The following is a 26723-nucleotide window of genomic DNA, read 5'->3' on the forward strand; positions in this document are numbered from 1 at the left end:
AGCACCAGAGTCCATGCTTGCTGATGGAAGTCTGCTTTTATTTAAAATTGTGTTGCTTCTATAAATAGTAAGTCCCAGTAAACCTCCACGTTTCCTTGCATGCATCTGAAGGCAATTCTTCATCTAGACAGAGGACTGAATTCTGTTATATGCTCATTTTCCACCTCACCAGATCTTACCAAATTGTTTTCGATTCTCTTTGTTACCTACAACATTAATTTCTAATCTTACCTTTACTCCTTCACTGCCCTCCCTTTTTCCTCCTTCCCCTTCCCCCAGCTCTGTAGCCCAGGTTGACATCAAATTCACAGTCCTTCCAACACAGCATCCTGAGTTCTGGAGACGACAGATGTATGGCACAGCACTAGGCTACCTTTTTTATTTGTTTGTTTATGTTTCTCATTCTTTTTCAAATTGAGTAGCAATTATTTAGCTGACATCTAGGATTTAAATTTAAATTTTGTTTTAAATATTAATCTCATTAACTTGTTTTTTACTCAGCAGTAAAAAATTACTTCTCAAAATTAAGGCACTTGCACCAAGATAAATATTAGTCTATTGCTGTGGGATGTTCTGTATGTCAAATGTGTTGCTCTGATTGGTTAATAAATAACACACTGATTGGCCAGTAGCCAGGCAGGAAGTATAGGTGGGACAAGCAGAAGGAAGAATTCTGGGAAGTAGAAGGCTGAGTGAGGGAGACACTGCCAGCCACCGCCATGACAAGCAACATGTAAAGATACTGGTAAGCCACAAGCCATGAGGCAACTTATAGACTAATAGAAATGGGTTAATTTAAGATATAAGAACAGCTAGCTAGAAGCCTGCCATGGTCATACAGTTTATAAGCAATATAAGTCTCTGTGTGTTTACTCGGTTGGGTCTGAGCGGCTGTGAGACTGGAGGGTGAAACAGATTTGTCCTGACTGTGGCTAGGCAGGAAAACTCTAGCTACAGTCTATCTTATCACTGTTCTCAAGACCCTATCCCTGAGACACAGATAAGCACACTCATTTCTAATATAATTCTCCAAAGGAAATGGAAGCATTTTCAGGTAAATTTACCTTGAAGATGCTCTCATGACTTTTATATAAATGGCAGCATGCTGCAAATCACCTGACAGATTCTGCTTGCTTTATTTGATAATGTGTCCTGGAAATGAAAATAACTGCATATACTGGAGACAACTGATTGTCACCAATGGACAGTGGGTACTGCTGGTTGTTATCAATGGACAGCAGGTACTACTGATTATCACCAATGGACAGTAGGTACTGCTGATTGTCACCAATGGACAACAGGTACTGCTGGTTGTCACCAATGGACAGTGGGTACTGCTGATTGTCACTAATGGACAGCAGGTACTGCTGGTTGTCACCAATGGACAGCGGGTACTGCTGGTTATCACCAATGGACAGTGGGTACTGCTGGTTGTCACCAATGGACAGTGGGTACTGCTGGTTATCACCAATGGACAGTGGGTACTGCTGGTTGTCACCAATGGACAGTGGGTACTGCTGGTTGTCACCAATGGACAGTGGGTACTGCTGGTTGTCACCAGTGGACAGTGGGTACTGCTGGTTGTCACCAATGGACAGTGGGTACTGCTGGTTGTCACCAGTGGACAGTGGGTACTGCTGATTGTCACTAATGGACAGCGGGTACTGCTGGTTGTCACCAGTGGACAGTGGGTACTGCTGGTTATCACCAATGGACAGCGGGTACTGCTGGTTATCACCAATGGACATGGGTTCTGCTGGTATCAAAGGGGTCGGGGGTCCGCACAGCAGAGAACTGGTCACCAATGAAGGCTTTGAAAACTTCCTAGTGTGATACTGAAACATCCAGTCAACTGTGCTTTCCAAGTCCCCAAGTCTAAACATTGCTGTGGTAGTTTCAGAAGTTAATACCATGTGAATAGAGCCCTTTTTTCTTTTTCTTTTTAAGATAATTACATATAATCTGTCACAAGATTTTTGTGTATTTTCAGGCAATATTATTTCATATGAGCATATGTATTTATGTGCATATATTCATAATGTTTAATCCTCAAACAGCATCTTTCTCTTATTGACATGTAATGTTCTTCTGTCTCTGAATTACATGTCTTCTGACATGTAATTTTCTTCTTAAGTTTTCTTTTTTCTTTCTCTCTCTTTGTTTTTTTTTTTTTGTTTTGTTGTTTTTGGAGACAGGATTTCTCTGTGTAGTTTTGGTGCCCATCTGGATCTCACTCTGTAAACCAGGCTGGCCTCAAACTCACAGAGATCCCCCTGGCTCTTCTGTCTCTAGTGACAGCTGGAACATGTGTTGCACACTATCTGATGAGGTAAGCCATTCCACCTTCCTTCCTCCCTCCTCTCTCTTCCTCTTCCTCTCTTCCTTTTCTCTCTTTCCTCCTATGGAGCCTTCACTGGCTTGGAACTCACCACGTAAAACAGGCTGGCCTAGAATCCACAGAGATCTAACTGCATGTGTTTCCTGGGTGCTGGGGTTTAAGAAGTGCACCACCATTCCCAGCCCTCACTTTTCTTTATAGCTTAATAAAACTCTACTGAGAGGCCAGTGAGATGGCTTTGCAGGTGCCTGCTGCCAATCCTGACCACCTGAGGTTGATTCCAGGGCTCACACTGTGGACGCCTAAATTTTGTTCTCTGACCATGCATGCGGCACCACACCTGGCTCATTTCACATCTGTGTACACAGAACACCCTCACATTCCCTTAGTTCTTATTTTCTGAGTGTTTTGTATAAGATCTCTAACCAGCATATTTTAAAAATCCATTTGAGCCGGGCGGTGCCTTTAATCCCTGCACTTGGGAGGCAGAGGTAGGCGGATCTCTGTGAGTTCAAGGCCAGCCTGGACTACCAAGTGAGTTCCAGGAAAGGCGCAAAGCTACACAAGAGAAACCCTGTCTCGAAAAAACAAAAACAAACAAACAAACAAAACAAAACAAAACAAAAAAACAAAAAAAATCCATTTGACTACTGCCTCTTTAAAGCGTGAATTGACCCCCATCAAATGCTTTAGCTTAAAAAAAAAATCACTTATCTATTTTGACTGCCTGTTACTTCATTCATCGTATCATGTTGGCCTAGTCTTTCCTTGTGTGGTTTTACTCATCATTTTTCTTTGGATTCATCATATTTGATATTTTCTTTTTCTTCCTTGTTTTAGAATCAGTGGTCTGATGATGATATTCTGATTTTATTTTTTTAAATATATATAATTCATTGAATACATTTAAAGTTCAAGTTTTTTGCACTTACTTTGAGCATTCCAAAATGTATCTACCTGGTATCTTTTCCTTTGGTCACCATGGTTTAAAAATCTTTATCTTCTGCCCACTTAAGAAAACATAAAACACACCAGCATTTAGTTAAGTTCACTAGCATTTTTATCAGCAGGTCCATTGTAACTTGATTTCTTTTTTGTTCCACTAGTATAATACCATTTTTCTCCTCTGACTGTTAATCTAATTTATTAACTTATTTGTTCAATTTTCTTCTTAAGTTTTCTTTTTTCTTTCTCTCTCTCTCTTTGTTTTTTTGTTTTGTTTTGTTTTGTTTTTTGTTTTTTTTGTTTTTGGAGACAGGATTTCTCTATGTAGTTTTGGTGCCCATCCTGGATCTCACTCTGTAAACCAGGCTGGCCTCAAACTCACAGAGATCCCCCTGGCTCTGCCTTCTGAGTGCTGGGATTAAAGGCGTGCAGCACCACCACCTAGCTAAGCTTTCTTTTCTTACCTTAAATTTGCTCCTTTTTTTTGGGGGGGGGTACTTCCATTTTGGGTAGAACGAAATGAGAATCCCCCCAACATTTAAATAGTCCTTTGAATGAGAAACTGTGAGGGACACGATAGCTTTGTTTTGTGGAAATGTTTTCATTGTGTCTGCTCTTCTGGAGGGACTGTAGAAAAGAGCAGGGATGGAAAGAAAAAAGATGGACAGGAGACAAAGAAAAGAAAGGAAGAGGAAAGAACAGGGAAAGGAGGGGTTGAGGGATAGAGAGGGTGGGAGGAAGGAGAGAGGAGGAGGAGCTGTTGCTTCTCTAGTGAGTCAGTTACAGCCTATCACCTTCCACCCCTACTGTGTGAAGTCACATTTCAGCCTAGTTAGTATCCATATAAGTAGATCAATTATCTTCTTTCTCTAGGGTCTTTGAAGATTTCCCTTTTAACTCTTTAGAAATCACACTGTTACTGTGCTGTGTTCAGAAATGAGGACCGTTTTATTTATTCCATGTAGTATCTGGAATTACCCGTGCATTTTACAGTTCACATATTCTTTCCATTCTTAAAATCCTTTGCTCTTAACACTGCATTTAGGCACCTCCCATCTGTCTTTTTATTGTGTTGTTCCAGAGTCGTTGTAAGGAGTTCAGTGACTCAAGGCTAAGATGACCATACAGTACCTAACAGTGCCATGGCCCTGTTTTTCCTTCTTTCCTATGGTGTTCAACTTTCTCAGATGTCTCTGAAGAGACCAAGTTGGGTGCTATAGTCTTACAAAGTAGCCTCCAAAGTTAAGCCTGTTAGAGTAATTGGTAACCTCTTTGTCCCTACACCAGACACCAGCAAACTGAGACAATTCACAGCTCACTCCCAGGACTATGCACACTGCTTCATGCACACCCCTGAGCTCCTTGGAATTTTTAGGATGGGAACAGAGTAGACACCTGCTGAGCCAACTTGTGTGACACAATCTGCAATGTTCAAAGCATGGCTATGTTATAAGGTTTGGAAATAAAGCACCATTGATGAAAATTATCATTTTTTAAAATGGCTACTTATTCAAATGCTACAGAAAGTAGTAAGGTACCTTCACAGCAAGGTAAAAAGCCACACAATGGCAACATCAGGTCTCCAGTGCTATGGCAGGTTTAGTCAACGTAAGCCTGCCTTACGAAACACTCCACTCAACTTTGTTCCTTTGTTCATAACAATGAGGCAGAAAGTAAAAAAGTGAAGGTTCAACTTCTTGTCTTCTTTCCATGAATACAGGAATTTACAGGGAGAATCTCTGTCATCTTGAGCAAATGTGGCTTACACGATGAGACTGAGAGGGCAGCTAGGAGTTTCAAGTCGCCTTGACTAACTCTGTAGTCAGATGTTTTCCTCCTGATGAATAAAGCTAGGCATGGCATTTTTCAATCATGCCAAAAGAGCATTGCTAACTGGTCTGAGGAGGATGAGTTCTGGGGTAAAGTAAATCCAGCAAGATGCTTGTAAATCACATTTAAATAGGTTTGTTCAGCACAGGATTTCTTTGAGGATTTACAGTGCTAAAATGTATTATAAATCCCCCAAAGAAATTTATCATCTCCCATCTTTAATTCTGACTAAGAAACTTTTCTGCATGCAACATTTAATCATTCCCCATTTGAAAAGTACACATATTGTCTAACACTGGCAATAGTGCAAATAATAAAACATAACTTTTTTAAAAACATCATCATTCAGGCACAATGAAACTTGTCCTTCCCAAGCCCTCTTTTATGGACCTGGATAGACTGAACAGTTCAGTGGTGAGGCTTAGAAGCCTCCAAGTGAAAAACTAATAAAAGTGGTACAAATACTTAGTATTGTGACGATCTAGTACTATAGGTAGAATGTATTTTTATTCATAGTATTATTTTTATTATCTCGGGCTTTGAACATAAAGTTTCAGTGTGTAACCCCATCTGGCCTTCAACTCTGGGTCTTCCTGCTTCTGCCTGTGGAGTGGTAGAATTACAGGTGTGTGGTGCCATGACCTGTTATTACTCCATGTGTCATAACTTGGCCACCTTTAAGAAAAGATGCACATGATAAAAGCCAGGGTAAACATAGCAGGAGAAATTGTACTATACACCATTTTCAAATGTGTTATAAGTTGTCTACGTGCTTAAACTCATTTAAAATAGCAAGGTAGCAACAGCAGAAAATTGCAAGCAAATCCCTACTGCCTGTGACATTAAGTCAGTCAGCCAGGGATTCAAGGCAGGGTTTCATAGTGCTGGCAGAGTCGTGTCTCCAGCTGTAAGGCAGTCGTTGCATAAACACAACTGGGTAAAAACAGCAAGAGATTAGTTAGTGGTGGTGGGTGCTGGGAACTGTGAGAATTGATTTGCTACCTAATCAACAGAAATTACAGGAAGAACACAGAAGAACTGAGAGCAGCACCAGAGGAACAAACCAGTCTCCATCAGTCTTCCACAGGAAAACATACCCCAAACAAATAAATCTTTCTCAGAGTCTGAGTTCTCATGAATAAACAGGCCATCCTCTGCCTGAGAGCACACAGTCTCAGAACGGATTCCTGACTCCATGAGTTTTCAAACAAATACCAGGACAATATGGCCAAGAAAAGTCAAGAAACAGCTTTGCTGAGATGAAGGAACTGTAAATGGGCACATTGGAAAGCTGGTAGCATGTGAGCTTAACAGACACTCTGACCTGGTACTTGATGAGACTTTGTGAACTTATCACCTAGAATGAAACTAGGCTCAGATCTGCAACAAAAACCCGATTCCTTCAGAACTTTGACTTTGATATTGAGAATGTTTCCAGGGTGATGACAGTATCATTGTGTTAGTCACAAATCCATACGAGGAAACATCAAACTAAGAGGAGATGAAACCAAGTGGACTGGGAAATTGGCACATCCAATATGTCTATGACTTTATTTTAAATTCAAGCTGTAATGGTACAATATGTTGTTTCATCATGATCAAACAGATTTCTTTATTCTTATAATTTCTTCATAATTAATGTATTTAATTGAAAAAAATTAAATTGATTTTATAGCTTTCCCCAGGTACGCAACTAGACATCATTGCCATCTAGTGGTCTAACACACTACAGTGACCACTTTGGGGGTGTGAGCTAGGGTCCTAACAAGCAGGGCTCACAGATGCAGTGATAACTGGGGCAGGATTCATGGGGAGAGCAGGCACACCTGTCTAGAGCAAACACATACTAACATTCAGTCACAGAAAAAGGTCTATACAGTCAAGCCAATATCAGTCTACTGAAATCCCCAGGCTTCTAGAAGTAAATACTGGGAGCAATCATCCCTTGGGGTCTCCTTAGCTAAAATCAGATACTACCTCTCTTGATTATCTTAGGTAACTAAGCCCTCTGCTTTCTCTTTGCTTCTGTAGGCAGGTCACTTGCTGAGTGCATTTGAAACACTGTGAAATGACCACACACTTAGGATATCCTGAACCATTCTCTGATTCTACTTGTGGGTTTTTGCTAAACTCATCTCTGACTTTGCATACTATCTCCAAGGATGTCAGAATCCAAACAACAGACACTACATCTTCCTTTGAGCCATTTTTTTAAATAAAATAAATATAGAAACATGGGGTATTAGCTTACATGTTTCAACACAGGAACATCAGGAAAACTGGAAGAAGCAATTTTCAGAAATACAAGCATATGAGTCTCCAAAATTTGCATTACGGGCTGAGACACACCCTGGAAAATGAACCTCAGTTCAAATTTTCCACAGAAAATCCTGGAACATACTTGCTTCCCACCTGCAAATCTCTCAGATGAGAAGTTACTGGATCTTACCTATAATGAAAAGAATCTCCACTGCAATGTCACTGACTGTTGTGCTCCGGGTTGTGGACAGGTCCTCATTGCCAATGAAGCACACGTTGTAAGGTACTGTCACAGCTACATAAAATGTTGCCAGCAGAATGAGCCAGTCCCAGCCAGCTTTGAAAGTGCTGAAATGCAACAGGATGAACTTGGATTTTTTTGCATCAGAAACCTTGTACTCTGGAAATGCTGGTTTATCTACAAACACATTCTGTAGATAAAGACACAAAGAAGAGAAGGAACAAAGAGGCATATGATTAGAAATGGAGACCGAACAGCCCTAAATGCACATTGCAGGAGCTAGGACCACCCACACACTCAACATCAAATACCTTACAAGTGACTTGTAAAATCAAACATGAGTCTACTGTCCTGTGCTACCCAACTGTGCCGCAGTCCACTACAGGCTTCATTGTGATGCTGGTCCCACAAGATTCCAAGTAAGATGAAAATCCTGTCACCCAGGGAAGATGCAGGCCACTGTAACACCATGACCTATCTGTGATGCTGCTCTACAGGAAAATACTGAATCTCATTGATAATTATGCATAGTACATATTATTGATCTTAGTAATAGATATATATTCCTGTTTTATGTGTTTGTAATGTAATCTTACTACTGGTTCAGAGTGTGTTCCTATACATTTAAAAAGCTCACTGTCAGCATTTAGTATATAAGCTACAGGCTCATACATCATCTGCTGAACTCATTGCTTATTTGCACATTGAGTGATTGGCCAGTAAATCTATTGGTTTATACACATAAATGCAGAGGCCCAAGGAAGCAAAGGAGTTTGTTGAATTTCTTGAAAACGGAGCTACAAGCATTTGGGGGACACCTGACATGGGGAATGGAGACCGAGCTCAGCTCCTCTGTAGAAGCAGTATATGTTCTGAGTCATCTTAAACTCTAAGCCATCTCTAGCCCAGATACACACGATGTAGATTTTTATTGGCACCCTCTATGGGGTTCCTATAAAACCAAAACTACCTTAATAACACACTTCTTAGAGCATGTCCTACTTGTTACTGGACTAAAATTAAACAGTGATCTTTGCTATATGCACAGTATTCTGAAGATTGTGACTGTTGTGTGAGTAATCTAGATTTTGGTCATTAAAAAACAAAAAGACAGTTATCTCAAATGTCATCTAATAAGATTCAGTTGCAAGTGTCATCCTATACATAATGGAACAACAAAGGCATATTTGCATCTTCTTTAGTATGAGCACTGTCTGCAGATGGGTGGATTTCAGATGACAGTCATCTCTGACCTGAGATTCTGCTGATGTCAGCAAAGATATCTTCCCGTCCTCCACCCCCATGCCCCCAAAGGTAGAGATGACCAGCATTCAGTTGTAAACATCTGCTTGCTTTCCTCTAAAAATATACTAGGTGGCACATGCTTTTGTGCATTGTGGGTGTTGGTGATATTTTTTATTGGAACCAAAACCTAGTTACTTTGATTAATATGGATAATATATTCAGCAATGGACCACCCAGTAAGAAGGAGAGAAGCAGCTACTTAGGGGAGGAAGGTAATGTTCGCCACACAGCTGATTAACAAAGACTAGCTAGAGCTTTTGAAGGCTGCTGAAGCACTTTGCTTTGAAAGCAGTTCAAACCCATGAACAGTTTCCTTGTTGCTATGAGACAAAAGGAGCCTCAACAACAGCAAGTGTGGAAATTCCACAAGCATGCGGCCAGGTACTTATAGACTTTGCTTTGACTGTAATTAATGAAAAATGCAAGAAAAGTAATGAGAACTTAGATTTGAAATTTAACTCGAATGAACAGAAAGAAGTTTTGGATATATAGTACTTGTGGGCTGCAGTGTTGTTTCCTTGTCTCAGTCACTGAGGGAAAGGCAGATAAATATTGTGTGTTCAGGAAGCCTCAGAGCAGAGGATTCCAGGGCCATTAACAGAAATAGGACTTGGAATTATTGGTTCTGCCCCTTGTCTGAGGGTAGGGGTTCCCAGCACGTGTCTACTTCCTGCTAGTCATGGAAGTAGACACAAGCATGTCATGCTCAGGCCCCACGGTGGGCCACTGTTTCACTTCCGGATGGCTAATTGGTGCCACTGCCTGTGTTCCATCCAACTACCCACCTGGTAGTTGAGGGCGAGTTCCAAACCTGGACTTTGCCATAAAACCGAGACAATGAAATACTTTGTGTGTTTGTGGGCTATGTGTGTGGGGAGTGGTAAAGCTCATGCAAGAGCACAGAAAGGAGAGCTGGGGTCCATAAACATTCATCTTTCCAATGTTGATAAGGTACTTTGAAGTTATAATAGCATATAATAAATTCTTTTCTTTAAAGTTTATTTATTTTGTTTTATGTGTGTAACTACTTTTATCTGCATGGGTGCCTGTGCATTACATGCATACCTGGTGCTTATAGAGGCCAGAAAGGGGTATCAAATTCTCTGGAAAAGGAGTTACAGGCAGTTTTAATCTACCATCTGGGTACTGGGAACCAAACCCAGGTCCTCTTTAAGACTAGTAAGTACCTAGTTAATGAGCCATCTTTCTAGTCCTATACATGGTAGATTGAGTTATAACTTTATTCCTAAACATTTATAAAGGGAAATTATCAGGATTTAGCAGGAGTACGTTATGCTTCTATCTAAATAGCTACTATCTTTGCCATTTTGTTGCAGTGCCTCAGATTGTACCTAGTGTGAGAGAAGAAGGCCTAGAGTGAGGACTGTGCACTCATGGAAAGGTGTACTCTGTGTCACATTGATTCCATTTAACTCTACAATGCTGAGACAAAAGCTGAGCAAGATGTGAACATCTCTCAATGTGAACAGCAAGGTGTCCGTTTCATAGACTACCTCAAGAACATAAGTTAAAGTTATTGTCAAATTATTGTTACAACATGTATTTAAAAATTATACTTAGGAGTCAATCCATCTCAGGTTTGACTTAGCTCTTGAAGGGTCAATAATTCAATTCTGCACACATCATTACACAGTCACTTGAGTGGAAAGACTCTACCAGAGTCTTTAACAATCAAGTCAATTCTTAGAACCATAAACGATATGCATGTACACAAAATTATGCAATCCATGGAAACAGGGAAGAAACATCACAGTGTTTATAATCCTCAAACATATGGGGCTTGTCCAAGGACTAAAACAAGGTATTAAACAAAAAATAATAGATTTTGAGCAGCTGTTATTTCTTAATTTTGAGGGGCATGGTTTAGAACCAATAATGCTTGAGTTGCTTAATTTTTATTCTATGAATGATCCAAATGCATTAGTTAACTCCAAAGCCCAATTAAGATGTTGGTTTTCTAAAGTATTTTTCAATATTTCTTTGAAACTGGCCTCTGAATGCACAAGGGGGCAGAAAAATCTTCTTACAGTCACAATACTGGGTGCACCTGACAGGCCTGACTTTGATGATGTACTAATGAGGAAGGCTTATGATATTGGGCACGGCTAGCATTTCTCTCAAACTCCTGAGGGGCTCTCTCCTATGACCTGTACAACATTTATTTCTGCTGGGTAGACCAGCTTCATTCTCTTCTCATTTCATAGAGTAAATAATCAAAATCAAAAGGAATTAAGGTCTTTTCCCAACAGCTTCCAGGCAAACTTAGAGCTTAAGTTAAAGGTATTACCTCCCATCCCCAAGCCTGGACACAGGCCTAAGGAGTTCCTTTGTCTGTGATTGCAGTATGGGAACTTCTATAGGGAGAAGCTACTCAACAATATGACAGTGATTTGAGGCAGAAAATTAAGGTCTGAGCCCTTTAGAGAGTTTAAAAAAAAAAAAAAAAACACCCAAAAGATGGTCCGCCCCCCCCCCCGCCCCCCGCTTTGTTAGGATGCAGCTAATAAAAACAATACATAGTACTAGCCTGCGTTGAGAATTGAATAACAGAATGTAAGGAAGGAAATTTTAAATAGCTAGTGTGATCGAATGTTAGAGGTCATTTTTGTGTGCATGGGCTACTGCAGCTAGAATTGCCCTAAGATTGTTTTCCAGTAAGTGCAGGGCCGTTTCTGTCCTTTCTTCTCTTCCTGCTGTCTGACCATTAGGGGCTCTCTATCCTACTGAAAAGGAGACAGTGATGGAGGCCAGTGCAGACTTCACACCTGGCTTCAGAAGTCAGGGCACCTGTGCTATCAGTGTCCCTGGGCTGACTAGGCATTCTCAGTTACTACCCTCCCCTCTGGGGTTTATACTTCTGAAATGAACAGCAGCAATTAAGCAAGTCACTAAGGACCGGGAGTTATAACTTTTTTCATACATATTTTTGAGTAACACTTTATTGTTTGTTAAATGTAGAGGGGAAAATAGCAAGGCTCAACAAATGCTGTTTAATCTCACTGAGACTTGCAGTGTTTCAGTGAATCTCAAGTAAATGCTTCTCAACTAAAGCAAGAAGACAGTATGGGCTTCCAGCATAACCAAATCTCTGCATATATGAATATCGGTGACACACACACACACACACACACACACACACACACACACACACACACACACTAAAACAAAAGAGAAAACTATCATAGTAAGTCAGAACAAAAAAACAAACTTCCGCCCACCACCAACTGTGTTGGACTTTCCACAGGAGGGAATAGCAGAACAGCCAAGGCTTGTTGGATGACCCCAGGAGCAAGAGTGACCAGAACACTGACTGTGACTTCCAGAAAGGAACCGCATTAAAGCCAAACCACATTTGTAGCATATTCAAGTAGCTCGCCACACCCTGGGTTTAGACACCTTTCTTTGTTTGCTATAAGCACAGAAATCGATACTTTGAACACCTGAGGCAAGGCTTGTTTCATCAGGACTCTGGCTGTAAGGCTCTCCATAGTGCCGATTGCAAAGTAGGGCTGTAAAGCATCCTGTGTCCTCAGCTCCCAGGACATCTGGACCAAAATTCCAAAGGGATTCTGAATCCTAAATAATACTGTTCCTGAATCCACTGGCAAGTTAGACTGAATGTTCATTTTCCATGCATAGTCACCCCGCAGGCCTGCACAGAGTCTAATGACTGCACACTGAAAAGCTGTGTTTGAAGGTGTTCTGGTTTTCTCCACACGGGTGAAGTTCCTTTGTGTTAAAAACCAGGTAAGTGTAAATTTCTTGAGGGTGTGATGTGTGATTAAAACTCTATGAAAACAAAACAAGCAGCTTTTACTGGCACAATGGCCCTTGAGAGGTGAGCACACTGGTTCAGGAGTGTGCTTGCAACAAGCAACCCTTACTGTAATTCACTAAAAGTAAAACTCTATAACCTAATCAGGATAGCTTGTGATTCCAATGTAATGCGATTCAACTCACTGTCTGAAAGTTTCATCTGTTTTGTACAGAGTGAAGTCTTAACTGGAGTGATGACCTGTATTGGCCCATGGTTCCCTAGTTAAGGCACAAAGGGGAATGGGGTAGAGAGTAACATTGACACTGAAATTAAATTTATAAAGTAGTCACTAACTATACATGTGACCTGCTCCACTGTCCTGTGTCTCAATCCACAGTCTGTCTGGTGTGCCCCTCAGCACTCTGCACTCTGACAGAACTGTAATCTCTGTGCTGTCCTAACACTATGATTGCACATGTTTCACAGAAATGCCTCATGACGTTGGCCTTTCCTATTTGTTCTTTACAGGCAAATGCAAGCCAAAGTGGGAAAAAGAATGCTGAAAAGTGCAATAAATGAGTAACTGGAACCTTTCCTTAGTGTATCAAACATTGCTCTCCAGGGGAACTGGTGTCCACAATGTACACACACACCACCTACATTATTTATTTTCAATTTGTTCTTTTCTCTTCTTTGCAGGTGTCCTGAAATGTGATACAGGACGGCTCGACTTCGTCTCCGGGCTGAGTCAAAGTGGGTCCCCGCTCTTGATCTTCCTTTGGCTCTGTCTGGAGGGAAATAAGACTCATCAGACAACAGAGAATGCAACATTTCATCTCACAGATGTCAAGTTCTGACGGGTCATTGCAAGAGTATACAGTATTTTATGTATTTTCAAACACTTGAAATTGTCTGATGACATTTATTTTAATTTTGGTACAATATTATTTACTTGTTTTTCATCATTATACTAACTGCATTGTTACTTAAACATTAAAGTAAAATATACATGAGAAAGAAAGACCATGAGAAGTTCAGTGAGCACAGGATTCTGCTTCCACCCTGCTCTATCATACTCCTATTGCTAACTCTACTTAACACTTAGAAAGCTTCCCCTGCTAGATAATTTCCAATGCAAATGTAGAAATCACATTTAAATTATATTTCTTTGTATTAATAGAAAGTTTATAATAAAATTGTTTATACAGTTTTCTAGTTAGCATTAACTGTCAACTTGACACAGCCTTGTACATTTTACTATTTTTCCACTTTGAATTTAAAAAATTAATTGATTCTTTGAGAAGTCATATGATTTATTTTGATCATTTTCATCCCCAGCTCCTCTCCTTAACTCCCACCTTTCTGACCCCCAATTTCATGTCCTCTTTTATTTGTTTTATTTCATAAGCCACTGAATTCAATTTGTGTTGTCCATATACTTCTGGGTGTGGGGCCCTCCACTGGAGTGTGGTCAACCTACCAGGAGCCACACCTGTAGAGAAAAGTGACTCTTCCTCTGTCAGAAGCTGTCAGCATCCATAGCTCTTCAGCTAGGGTGGAGGTTCATGAACTGCTTCTGGCTCAATGCTAGGATGGTGACTGGCTTGATCCTGGGTGAGTCTTACGCAGGCATCCACAGCTGCTGTGATAATGATGAGTGCAGTGGTCCTGTCATGCCCAGAAGGTACTGTTTTACTCTGGCCCTCACCAACCTCTCTCTCTTAAAGGTCTTTCTGCCCCTTCTTCTTAACTTCTGCCCCCCTCCTCATCGATGATCCCTAGACCATGGGAGTAGGTATGATATCTGGTTTGTGGCTGAGCACTCTATTAGCCTTCTCTGCAATTTGACGAGTTATGAGTTTCTGCATTAAACACTGTCCACTACACAAAGAAATTCTTCTGATGAGGTGTGAGAGCTGCACTAATCTACAGTTAGTGAGATATGAACTTTGAAGACAATTTAATAGTATGTCCTAAATGAGGCAAAATAATAGTTGTAGGTTCACCCTTGGGGACTGTGAACTTGCCGACCATGAGTTCCTGGATAGATTTGGAGCAGGTTCTAATGCAGTCAGAAAGTCATTGGTTCCCTTATTCATGTCACCCTTGCATCCAAAGGTTTATCTTGTCACGATGGTTATTCTTGTAGTTCACAGGGTTTGAAGCTGGGTGGGACTGCTGATGACCTTTTTCCCACAGAAACCTGCACAGCAGTATTATGAAAGCTAAGTAGCATTGATGGAGCTTCATGGAGAGTACCAACTTAGTTTCTTCAATTTCTTGTCATATTTATGCCTGAAATTTTATTACTTGATTTTGTTCTTTATGTAGCTAAGTTTTTTTTATGTTGTCAGGTTTCTTCATTCACCTGCTTCTGGTGACTAGACATTATTATCTTGAAGAACTAAAATTTTTTCACAGAAAAATAATTTTTTAATATGTATGCATGTTTCTTCTGATGCATTCATCTTTTTATTCCAGAACTTGACTTTTTTAAATAAAATATACTACATTACCATAGATTCAAATAACTAATAAAGATTAAAACCCACAAAATAAAAACACTTACATTACTTATATTATTGAAATTGTTAAATGTTCAGATAAGGTCTTCATGTGTTAACTTTTTATTTACCTAGCATCTTGCATATTCCACTTAAAACATAATTATTAGTAGAGTAAGAGTAACTTAAGCATATTTCAATCTACAAACACCCTGAGTTTTGTGACAATGTCTATAGGAATGTGGTAAGACCAGCAGGATGTTTATTGAAATGTTAGTTGATTGCAAAATGACAAGCAGAATTATAATGCTACTAAGAAATGGACCTGAGCTGATATTTATGACAGTCAGTTGGTTCCCTTCTCATGGGAAAATCTAATTAATAGCTGAGATTGTCCAAATTAAACATGAGTAATTTCATCATCTTAGAAGAAAGGCCCTCAAAGGGGAATGTCAAAGAAACATGTTTGTCTTAGTCTTGGCTCTAAGTAGAAGCAAAATATATTCCCTGAAATCTGTCATTACAACTGAGCCCTTGCTCAAGACTGGCTGTGAAAAACCACTCCCCTTACAGGACCTAAAATCTCCTTTTGCTTCCTAGCCAAAGAAACAAACAAAATTTGAAATTCAAATAATTTACAAAGCAACTCATTCTTCTATAACAATATATATACAAAATATTTACTTCAGAGGTACTTATAACATATATGCATGGACACATCAGTAGATACATACACACATAATACAGGTGTGTAGTTGTGTGAATAACTGTAAATCAGTCAAATGTCCAAAAATAAGTGCTATAAATTGCAATCCAGGTATGACAGAGTATTATAGTCCCAATTATCTGGACTTAAGTGAATTAAACGTAAAATAAAAGAAATCCTGTCTATTAATATAGAAATATCTTATGTACACTATTGGAAACACAAACAACAGAAAAACATCAGAGACACCATGGTAAGACTTTTAATTGTATTTACATGAATTCAAAATTAACAGCATATAAAATATAAGTGATGTAAAATGATATGCTACCACAATGCTAGTAAAGAGCCAAAGCAATTCAGAAATGCCATCTCTTGCTGGTCTAATATACCTCTTACTAAGTGATGCTGATGCTTGTCAGATTCCACTGCTCAAAGTGGATGTGGGGTGTATGCTGGTTAGAAAAAAAGTTTATAGTACATATATATTACATTTTAATTTTGAACTATTTTGCAAGAAAGTCCACCACCCACTCAGCAGTGGGTCAGATTCAATTCTTTGGAGTGGTAGTGTGACTGAGATAGAAGACTTGGGGTTGAAATCTGAAGAATGAATGCTGGACAAGAAGGGGCATAAGAGGTGTGGCCATTAACCATAAGGTTAATACAAACTGTGATAGTCTTGGGAAGAGAAAGCTCAGCATCTCTGAGGACACAGAGGAGTTACAGGGAGTCATGAGGCATGCAGAAGTCTGCAGGGCACCTTGCACTTTTGAAGTTATGTGGGAATCTGCCTCCTGGTTCTAAGTCAGCAGTTCCCAACCTGGGAGCAGTGATGTGCAGGTTGAGAAAGGCTGCTCTAGCTTAAAAGAACATTAAAATGTAATAAAAATCGTGAAGACACTTGCTACAGTGAGGAAGAAGAAAGACCGTGCTGTTCACGTTTCCTATCATCCCATCAGTGGCCTGTCAGACATATCTAAGGACCATGGTCTGAACTTTGAGGTAACAGATCATTCTTTTTTGGTTATTTTTCAGGGAATAAGGCCTCACGTCATTTAGGCTGGCCTTAACATTCTAGTGTTCCTGTTTCCAGCTCCTGACCATTGAGTTTTTATGGTGTGTGTCAGCTAGCTTAGGAACAAAGAATTCTAGTCATAGCTTTCTGAGAACAACTCTGAAAATGTCCTGTGTCCAAACTAGAAAAGCAAATACAACAGGAAAACCATGTACCACCGTCTTCACAGATGCAGAGAAGACCCTAAATAAATCATTAGCAAATTGAATATAAAATTAATATACAATTATACCAAACTCCTTCAGGCTTTTGACAAAGATGGTCCTACCTCAGGGAATACAGAGGTCAAATGATCATTCCATGAAATATGGTCGTGGAAAATCTATTAATATTTCTTTTAAAAAGCCTTGACAATCAAAAAGTACAGTAATTATCTCTGACCCAGTAGGATATCTACTATTAGTCAAGAACACAATCATATAAGACAGTTTCTGTGGTTTACTAAAGACAAAAACAAAATATTGAAATGAAAAAAGTCATTATGGAAAATCATGAAAACACAAAAATTCAAGGTAAAGAATGCTGGGTTCCCTCAATACGCAATTCCATACATTTCCTCATTTTTTTTTTTTGCATTTATTCACTCTGAACTGAGTTAGGATGGCATGAGTGTGAATGTTAGTTCAAAGAATATTGAAATAATACATTTCACCATTGATATAAATATCCACAGTGTGGAACAGGAAATGAATTCTCTAATGCTGTTTCTCAGACATAACTACACATTTTGATGATTTTTATTTTTTTCTTGAACATTTTTTTTAAATCTCTAACCTCACATAAAATACTCAACATGAGAACAATCACAGATCACAGATATAAAGACAGTTTATAAGGGAAACATGCCACCGCAATAAACCTGATAAAAAGCATAAGACTGAATTAGTTCAATATAAATTTTATATTTTATTCCCAAATGACCCAGTAATCTGGTTTTGGGAAGGGGATGGAAAGCCTGTGACTGAGCTAGGTGGATAGTTCAGTGGATATGGACACATGGCCCAGTGGTTATGGACAGATGGCCCAGTGGTTATGGACAGATGGCTCAGTGGATATGGACAGATTGCCTAGTGGATATTGACAGATGGCTCAGTGGTTATGGACAGATGACCCAGTGGTTATAGACAGATGGCTCAGTGGATATGGACAGATGACCCAGTGGTTATGGACAGATGGCTCAGTGGTTATGGACAGACGACCCAGTGGTTATGGACAGATGACCCAGTGGATATGGACAGATGACCCAGTGGTTATGGACAGATGGCTCAGTGGTTATGGACAGATGGCTCAGTGGATATAGACAGATTGCCTTGTGGATATGGACAGATAGCTCAGTGGATATGGACAGATGGCCCAATAGATATGGACAAATGGCTCAGTGGTTATGGACAGATGGCTCAGTGGTTATGGACAGGTGGCTCAGTGGTTATGGACAGGTGGCCCTATAGATATAGACAGATGGCTCAGTGGTTGAGAGTTTGCTGAGGATCTGACCTCAGTTCCCAGCACTGACATGGGTCACTCACAACCTCATGTAACTCCAGCTCTGGGGCATCCAACATCCTCTCTGGCTTCTGAAGTCACCATCACACACATAGAACCTATATACTACACATAAATAAAAATAAATATTTCTTAAAGCATAAAAAACATCCTATGACAGCTGGCAAAGGCATGGTACCTCGTAAGCCACTCTGTTTAGATGCCAGAGTACTAGCAAGCGGGTGCTCAGATCACACTGGGCTTGTCCTCACCCCTCAACCCTCAGTTCAAACTGAACTCGGTGGAAGAACATCATCCTGAAAAGGGCCACATTTCCTTTTCAGGACATCCTGAATTCCACACGAGAGTGTTACAGGCTTGACATAAATGAATGAATGAATTAATGAATGAATGAATTAATTAATTAATTAAAAAACTCCAAAGCTACTCAGTTGTAGCTGGTGGTGAATGGACATGGAGTCAGCAAATAATCTTCTTGGAACTGCATTGCAGTCCAGCCTGTTTCTCCACCGGGGCTTCCAAGAGCTCTCCGCATTAAAGTCTATGAAGTCACCACCCCAAGCTGTTTACATGAATGACATGTACCACAGCATCACATCTTAATGCATGCTCTCTGTACAAATACACAGACAACTAGTGCTGTGAGTGGGCATGTGGAGTATGCTAGTCACTGTATAGACTATGGAGTAGAGAATATTCCCCAGAAAAAAATGTGCTCCCACAGAGAGAACCAGGAGAAAAAATAAGAAGGAATGTTGGAGGGCCTTGACAAAGGGACTAATTTACTCTGTGAACTAAATTGTGAACTGAATTAAAGTGGTTACAGAAAGACAAATTGTTATCTTCCATACTTTTAAAGTTATAATTCTGAGCTATTTCTGTAATAATTTAGGGAGAATTATATGATGAATGAATTTCATGATTCTCCATAAGTAAGATTATTAAGTCTTGCAAATCTGATAATGTCACAAAATTTATCAGTGGAAATTTCAAAACAATCATTAATCATATTGTATTTGGCCAGCTTTTTCTTACTACTATTTTCTGGCAATTCTAAACAACAAAAAATATTTTGTTAGTTTAAATTGAAACAATAGCCATGGTTACTACCAGATTTTAATAGTGTATATAAACTTCAAAGTGCCATGTATGCTACAAATTACATGCTGGGACACAGCATTTTTCTCTCATGTGACAAACACTTTCAAAATATATGAAAAACTCTAAAAACTGAACATGAAAAAAAACCAGTATAATTGGAAACTAAGCATGAGACCTGAGACATTTCCACGAACCTTGGGGATATGAACCTGGATACCACAGGAAGACCACACATCTACTGCAGGAGCTCAAGGTGAGCAGACAGCACCAGCATCGCTCAGGATGGGGAACCGACATCTGTGCTGCATTGCCACTGAATCAGAATCTCTAGAACTGTTTGGCCATTTTAAACATTTTTATTTAATTCTGCCACTGTCATACTTATATGCAATTTATTGTTAAACTATTCATCTATTTCCTTCTCTCAGCCCCTTCCCATCCTATACTCTCAGCTGTTACAAAATATCACAATGAATTGGTCTTATTAGAAAATCAACTCTGAGTTTACAAATCAACTTCAATGTCTCATGCCATAAAATATATCATAAAACATGCACTTATTGTAGGCTGAAGTTTCTCTCTCCTACCTGTCTGCTCCTGAAACCCCAGCAGCTGCTTCCCATATAATTGACTTGGAGGCTTAATATTACTTATAAATGCTTGTGCTGGTAGCTCAGGCTTATTACTAACTAGCTCTTAACTTAAATGAACCCATAATTCTTATCTCTGTTTAGCCACATAGTTTGGTATGTTTTCTCAGTGTGGCATTCTCATCTTGCTTCCTCTGAGTCTGGCTGGCGACTCCTGACTCCACCCTTCTTCCCAAAATTCTCCTAGTCTGGCTGTCCCATCATACGTCTGGCCTGGCTACTGGGTAGTCAGCATTTATTAAATCTATTCAAAACACAATTCTTTACACTGTACAAAGGCATTATCCCACAGCATTTCCCCACTGATATCTGACTGTGGGTTTTTATTATTAAGACCAATTAAAAATTGTGTTACAACTTATATACTTATATAGTAAATGTGTATATACTTTTTATCTACCACCCATGTGCAGATGCAAAAAGGTTATTATCACATTTCTAATATTTAAAACAGACACTGACTAGTCACAGATTTGTTAATTTTTTTAATATTTTATTTTTTTATTTTACAATACTATTCAGCTCTACATAATAGCCACAGATTCCCTTGTTCTCTCACTTCCTGTCCCCCTCCCCTTCCCCCCAGCCCATCCCCCATTCCCACCTCCTCCAGAACAAGGTCTCCCCCGAGGACTGGGATCGACCTGATAGACTCAGTCCAGGCAGGTCCAGTCACCTCCTCCCAGATTGAGCCATGCATCCCTGCATAAATCCCAGGTTTCAAACAGCTAACTCATGCAACGAGCCTAGGACCTGGTACCACTGCCTAGATGCCTCCCAAACAGATCAAGCCAATCCACTGTCTCACCTATTCAGAGGGCCTGATCCAGTTGGGGGCCCCTCAGCCTTTGGTTCATAGTTCATGTGTTTTCATTCATTTGGTTATTTGTCCCTGTGCTTTATCCAACCTTGGTTTCAACAATTCTCCCTCATATAAACCCTCCTCTTTCTCACTAATTAGACTCCCAGCGCTCCACCCGGGGCCTAGCCGTGGATGTCTGCATCCAGATTCCTCAGTCCTTGGATGGGGTTTATGGCACAACTATTAGGGTGTTTGGCCATCCCATCACCAGAGTAGGTCAGTCCCGACTGTCTCTCGACCATTGCCAGCAGTCTTTTGTGGGGGTATCTTTGTGGATTTCTGTGGGCCTCTTTAGCTCTTTGTTTCTTCCTTTTCTCATGTGGTCTTCATTTACCATGGTCTCCTATTACTTGTTCTCCCTCTCTTTTCTTGATCCAGCTAGGATCTCCCACTCTCTTTCCCTCAACCCTCGCCCTTCATTGCTCCCACTCATGTCCAGGTTGTTCATGTAGATCTCATCCATTTCTCCGTGTCTTTCTTGGGGTCCCGTTATCTAGGTAGCCTCACTGGTGATGTGAGTAGCAGTCCAGTCATCCTTGTTCCACATCTAGCATCCTCCTATGAGTGAGTACATACCATATTTGTCTTTCTTAAAATTTTTTAATGTAAACAACAAATAAAAAGAAAACCCTCCCTGTGAAGTTGTGTGTGGCATGAGCATTTGAATTTCGGAGGATTCTTAGCAGTCTGACAAGAATTCACTTACCATCACCATTTCCATCTCTCTAGAGAGGGGATACAGGAAGCTATGCATATGGATTAATTATATATTTTTGTATATATAGTATATGTTTTATACAGCCTCCATAATTAATTTTTATTTACTTATTCCTATTTTTGGTGAATATTTTTAGTATATATGCAGGAACAATAAGCAAATAAAAACTGCTCACTCTAGTTAGTTTGGATTTTGACTATGATAGGAATGTGCAGAGCGCATTGGGCTTCTCCTCGGGGGCCCAGATTTGCTTCACTGTAAGTAGGCAGCTGTTCCCCATCCATCCTACTTTGTAGGTAAGCAACAAGACTCAGCTTAATATGTTTAAGAGTTTTTCTCTTATTTGTTTTTTCTTTATCATTAAAAATGCAGAAGGAGCTGGGCACTCAGGAGGCAGAGGCAGGCAAATCTCTGAGGTTGAGACAAGCCAGGTCTACAGAGCAAGTTCTAGGACAACCAGGGATGCACAGAGAGACCCTATCTTGAAAAAATAAAAAACTAAAAACCAAAAGAAAAAAATCTTAGAAGGAAAATAAAAATCCTTGTCAAAATCAACTTAAATTTGAAATACTGTGTTTTCCAAAAATTAGAATTACATTGTTTAAAGTATATAATGGGATATATGGGATACTATATCAATAGGATTATGTCTCATATGCTTTCTGGCATTAAAATAAGGTATCTTTTCACTCCTCACATCAGCTTTATATTGATGAGACGACATGTGCTCTCAATTGCTGCAGTCAGTAGAGGCTCATTGACTCTATACACACATATCCAAATCTATTTGCCCACTGGAAGCAAACAAAAAACATGGCTAAGGATTTAACTTTTGAGAGAAAGACATAAAACATACTTTGAATGTAGAACCCACAGTCTAAAACATTCTGATATCAGAGTCTTCTTTGAAGTAGACATTTTCCCATTTCTCTATATTGTAATACCTGGACCAAACCCTGAGTTTGGCTGACACTATCTGCCTTACCTCTACCAAACTGATTATCATGGAATATTTCAAATATCAACTGAAAATCAGAAGAAATAGGGAAGAAGCAGAGCAATTGGAGATTCAGTGGGTATACCAGCCTCACAGATGATGGGGTCTGGACAGTGTCTAAACCACTTGTAACAGAGGGCTTAGCACAGGGAAAGAGATGGAGACTGGTGCAGAGGACTCCATAATCAGGCTCTTTATCCATGCAGAGGATTACTGAGTTTAATTGTTCTCTGAGAAGAATTTATCTGACTACAGAAGTTAGGAAGGAGTTGTTATAGGCAAACTGGGGAAAAAAATAGAAAGGCAATTGCTTTAGAATTCAATGACTAGACATCAACTTTGCTTTGAATAGGAGGCCTATCACTGAGATAGAAGAACTCAGGAGAATGCTGGGGGAATCATTACAAGAGCAAGTCCTTTTCCTTGAGAACAGGAAGCAAAAGGGTTTTTCATAGTTTTAAATGCAATATCCAAGTAGGAATTAACTGAAGTAAGATAAGCTAATACTCTGACCCATAATTTAACTTTAAAGAATTAGCTATTATGATGCACTCTTGGCATGAAGAAAAATGTAGCTTAAATAGCCACACAAAGCAATGAATTTCTTTTGTACAACCTAAAAATGCTTAATTGCAAAGTGACTCTGAAGGGCTATTCACTTCATTGATTCTTAGAGTACATTTATATTCTTCCGTTTTTAAATGATATTAATCACAGAACAAGGAAACAGGTGCCATGATGTCATTGTTATCCTCCCAGATTTTTACACTTGGGTTAACAAATTTTATAATAAAGTCCAGATTGACCTCAGATTTACAATCCTTCTACACAAGCTCTTGCTTCTTAGGATTATAGACATGTACTAGCATACATTGTCTCATACAGAAAACCGTAAGATTAACAGACAGTAAGATTGGAAGTTATTAATCAATATGGAAACCATTAGCTATTTGAGGATTTAAAAAGACTTCTTCCTATTCTTACAAAATAAAATGCTTAAAATTTAAAATAAAAATAAATTATTGAGAAGTTAACAGAGAAGAAGATGTAACTGTTTTTCTTATTTATATTAATTTTTAGTAGTACTGCTATAATTGAGACACAGTGTCACTATGAAGTCCAATTCAGGTTTGAATTCACAATTTTCCTGCTTCACACTCCTTTTTTTTTTTCTCTCTCTCTGAGACAGGGTTTCTTTGTAGCTTTGGAGCCTGTCCTGGATTAGCTCTGTAGCTCAGGCTGGCCTCGAACTCACAGAGATCCACCTGGCTCTGCCTCCTGAGTGCTGGGATTACAGGCATGCGCCATCACCGCCTGGCCTTACCCTCCTGATTTTTAAGTTTATAGGGATGGACTAGCATGATCATCCTCCCAAGTTTTGTATTTTTTTTAAATCTGTGCTTCTTAATAATGCTAGGTAAATTGGATTGCTGAAAATTTTCATACAAATGCTGATATTTTGATGAATGATTCTGAGTTCATAAAAGCAAAGTTCAGGAAAAATACAGACATACACATGTGTATATGCATATATATGTATATTATATATATATACATATATATGCTGTGGCATGGTCTGTATGTCAAATGTGTTGCTCTGATTAGTCAATAAATAAAACACTGATTGGCCAGTAGCCAAGCAGGAAGTATAGGCGGGACTAACAGAGAGGAGAATTGAGAGAACAGGAAGGCGGAGGGAGACATAGCCAGCCGTCACCATGACAAGCAGCATGTGAAGATGCCGGTAATATATATATATATATATATATATATATATATATATATATATATACCACGTGGCAAGGTATATATTTATAGAAATGGATTAATTTAATTAATTTAAGATGTAAGAACTAGATAGCTAGAAGCCTGAGCCATTAGGCCAAACAGTGTAAATAATATAAGCGTCTGTGTGTTTATTTTATAAGTGGGCTGTCGGACTGCTGGGGCTTGGCAGGACCTGGAGAGAAAACTCTCCAGCTACATATATATAGCTACAATATACATATGTATTGGTGGTTGTATTACATACATGACTAGACAACTTATAAAACTCCTGGGAGTCATATGCTTCTCCACACCGACGGTGACTCACACTTGCCTGCTGTGGAAAGGTGCATTTCCTGCATTTAATTTACAGTTGGTTAGTAGAGAGGATTCAGTTGAGTTGATTCATGAGACATAGAGATAACTGAGATCACAGTGGCCGACCAGCAGAGTCAGTCACAGCTCTGCTGATAATGGGTGAAGTTCCTCTGGCTTCTGTACCCTTCCACCAAATCACATCTCTAAACTGGATGCCTAAGCTTCCATTTTCCAGTTACTAAACCCCGGCTACTTCAAAAAGAATTCATCAACAATGTCAAAATTCTTAAGACTCCAGGTTTCAATCAGAATTAAGATATTTAAAAGTCTAGACCTCTTAATATTTTTGATAGACCTATTAGCTGTCAGTGTCTGTATTTTCTATAAAACTTTAGCCTCTGACCTCTGCTTTAACATATAGTTAAGTGGCCGGGCAGTGGTGGTGCACGCCTTTAATCCCAGCACTTGGGAGGCAGAGCCAGGAGGATCTTTGTGAGTTCGAGGCCAGCCTGGTCTACAGAGCGAGATCCAGGAAAGGCACAAAGCTACACAGAGAAACCCTGTCTCGAAAAACCAAAAAAAAAAAAAAAACAAAAACCAAAAAAACAAACAAACAAACAAAAAACACAAAAACAAAAACAAAAAACATATAGTTAAGTGAACCAATTTACTACATTTTTATTTTTAAATATACTTTACTACACCTACAGCTATTGTGCCCTTTTATTTGAAATTGTATTAATTTAAATTCTCCTCATTTAAAAATATATTGATCAGCACTTTAAAACAAATATTTAGTTCAGTTAATTTTCTTTTGCCACGCACATTGTCCTTATCTATTTTTAATTATCCTTATTTCCTTTATTGATTTTCTTTATTTTTTAATTGGTGTACAATGTATCTGTTTTCCTTCCACTGTCTCCCTGACCTCTCCTCAACCTGTCCTCTTCTGCCCCAGTATTCCCCTCCACCTTTATATTGCACGTGTTCTAACACCTCCTACCCCGTACTTAAAGCCTCTTTCTCTCCTCTCCTCATGGACTCCTTTCTAGTTTGTAAGTATCAGTACACACACACAAATGCAGACATATGAAATTAGGGGGCTGAGGCGATGTCTCGATAGGCAAAGTGCTTGCTGCACAAGATAAGGACCTGAGTTCTGTCCTCAAAACCCATGTGAACAAACAAAAAAGCTGGGTGTGCTGACACATCCCATAATCCCAATGCTGGAAGCCAGACACAGGCAGATCCTGGGACCTGTCACTCAGCTGGTGAGGTTTTTGTCTCCAAAAGTTAAATGAAGAGACACAAAGGAAGCATCCAATGCTGGGTTTCTGGCTGCCATACACGTACATAGACATACAGACACTTGGACCTACACACATGGGAATAGACACATGTAGCAGATAATTTTTTTAAAAATTTTAATAGAAAGATAGGATGCACACATTAGAGGGAACATGAGGCATTTGTCTTTCTGAGGCTTATACACTTAATACATTGTTTTCTTCCCCCTCCCTGTTTTTATTTTATTGAAAATAGACTTTTTTGTATAATATATTCTGATCATAGTTTCCCCCACCCCAACTCCTTCATGATCTTCCTAACCTCTTCTCACATGCGAATACACATCCTTTCTATTTCTCCTTAGGTAACAAACAGGCATCTAAATAATAAAATAAAATAAAAACAGCTTGGAATAAGACAAAACAAACAAACAAACAGAAGAGCCAAAGAAAAAGTACACCAAACACATATAGACACAGAGACTTGCTAGAATTCCATAAAAACACCAAATCTGGTTGGGGCAGGGGTGGCATAAT

General features: G+C 39.4%; 1 protein-coding gene across 1 annotated transcript in view; it reads right to left on the minus strand.

The window, feature by feature from the left end:
* The window catches only part of Kcnh8 (potassium voltage-gated channel subfamily H member 8), a 373567-nt gene that overhangs the window by 160702 nt on the left and 186142 nt on the right, over positions 1–26723 (minus strand). Inside the window, exons 4-5 of the mRNA XM_028890182.2 lie at positions 13357–13484; positions 7563–7803 (exon numbers count right to left, since the gene is read on the minus strand). Of these exons, the coding sequence (XP_028746015.1) occupies positions 7563–7803; positions 13357–13484 (369 nt within the window). The remainder of the gene's footprint in view (positions 1–7562; positions 7804–13356; positions 13485–26723) is intronic.

The sequence above is a fragment of the Peromyscus leucopus genome, chromosome 16_21 (genome assembly GCF_004664715.2).
Source record: "Peromyscus leucopus breed LL Stock chromosome 16_21, UCI_PerLeu_2.1, whole genome shotgun sequence".
NCBI lineage: Eukaryota > Metazoa > Chordata > Mammalia > Rodentia > Cricetidae > Peromyscus > Peromyscus leucopus.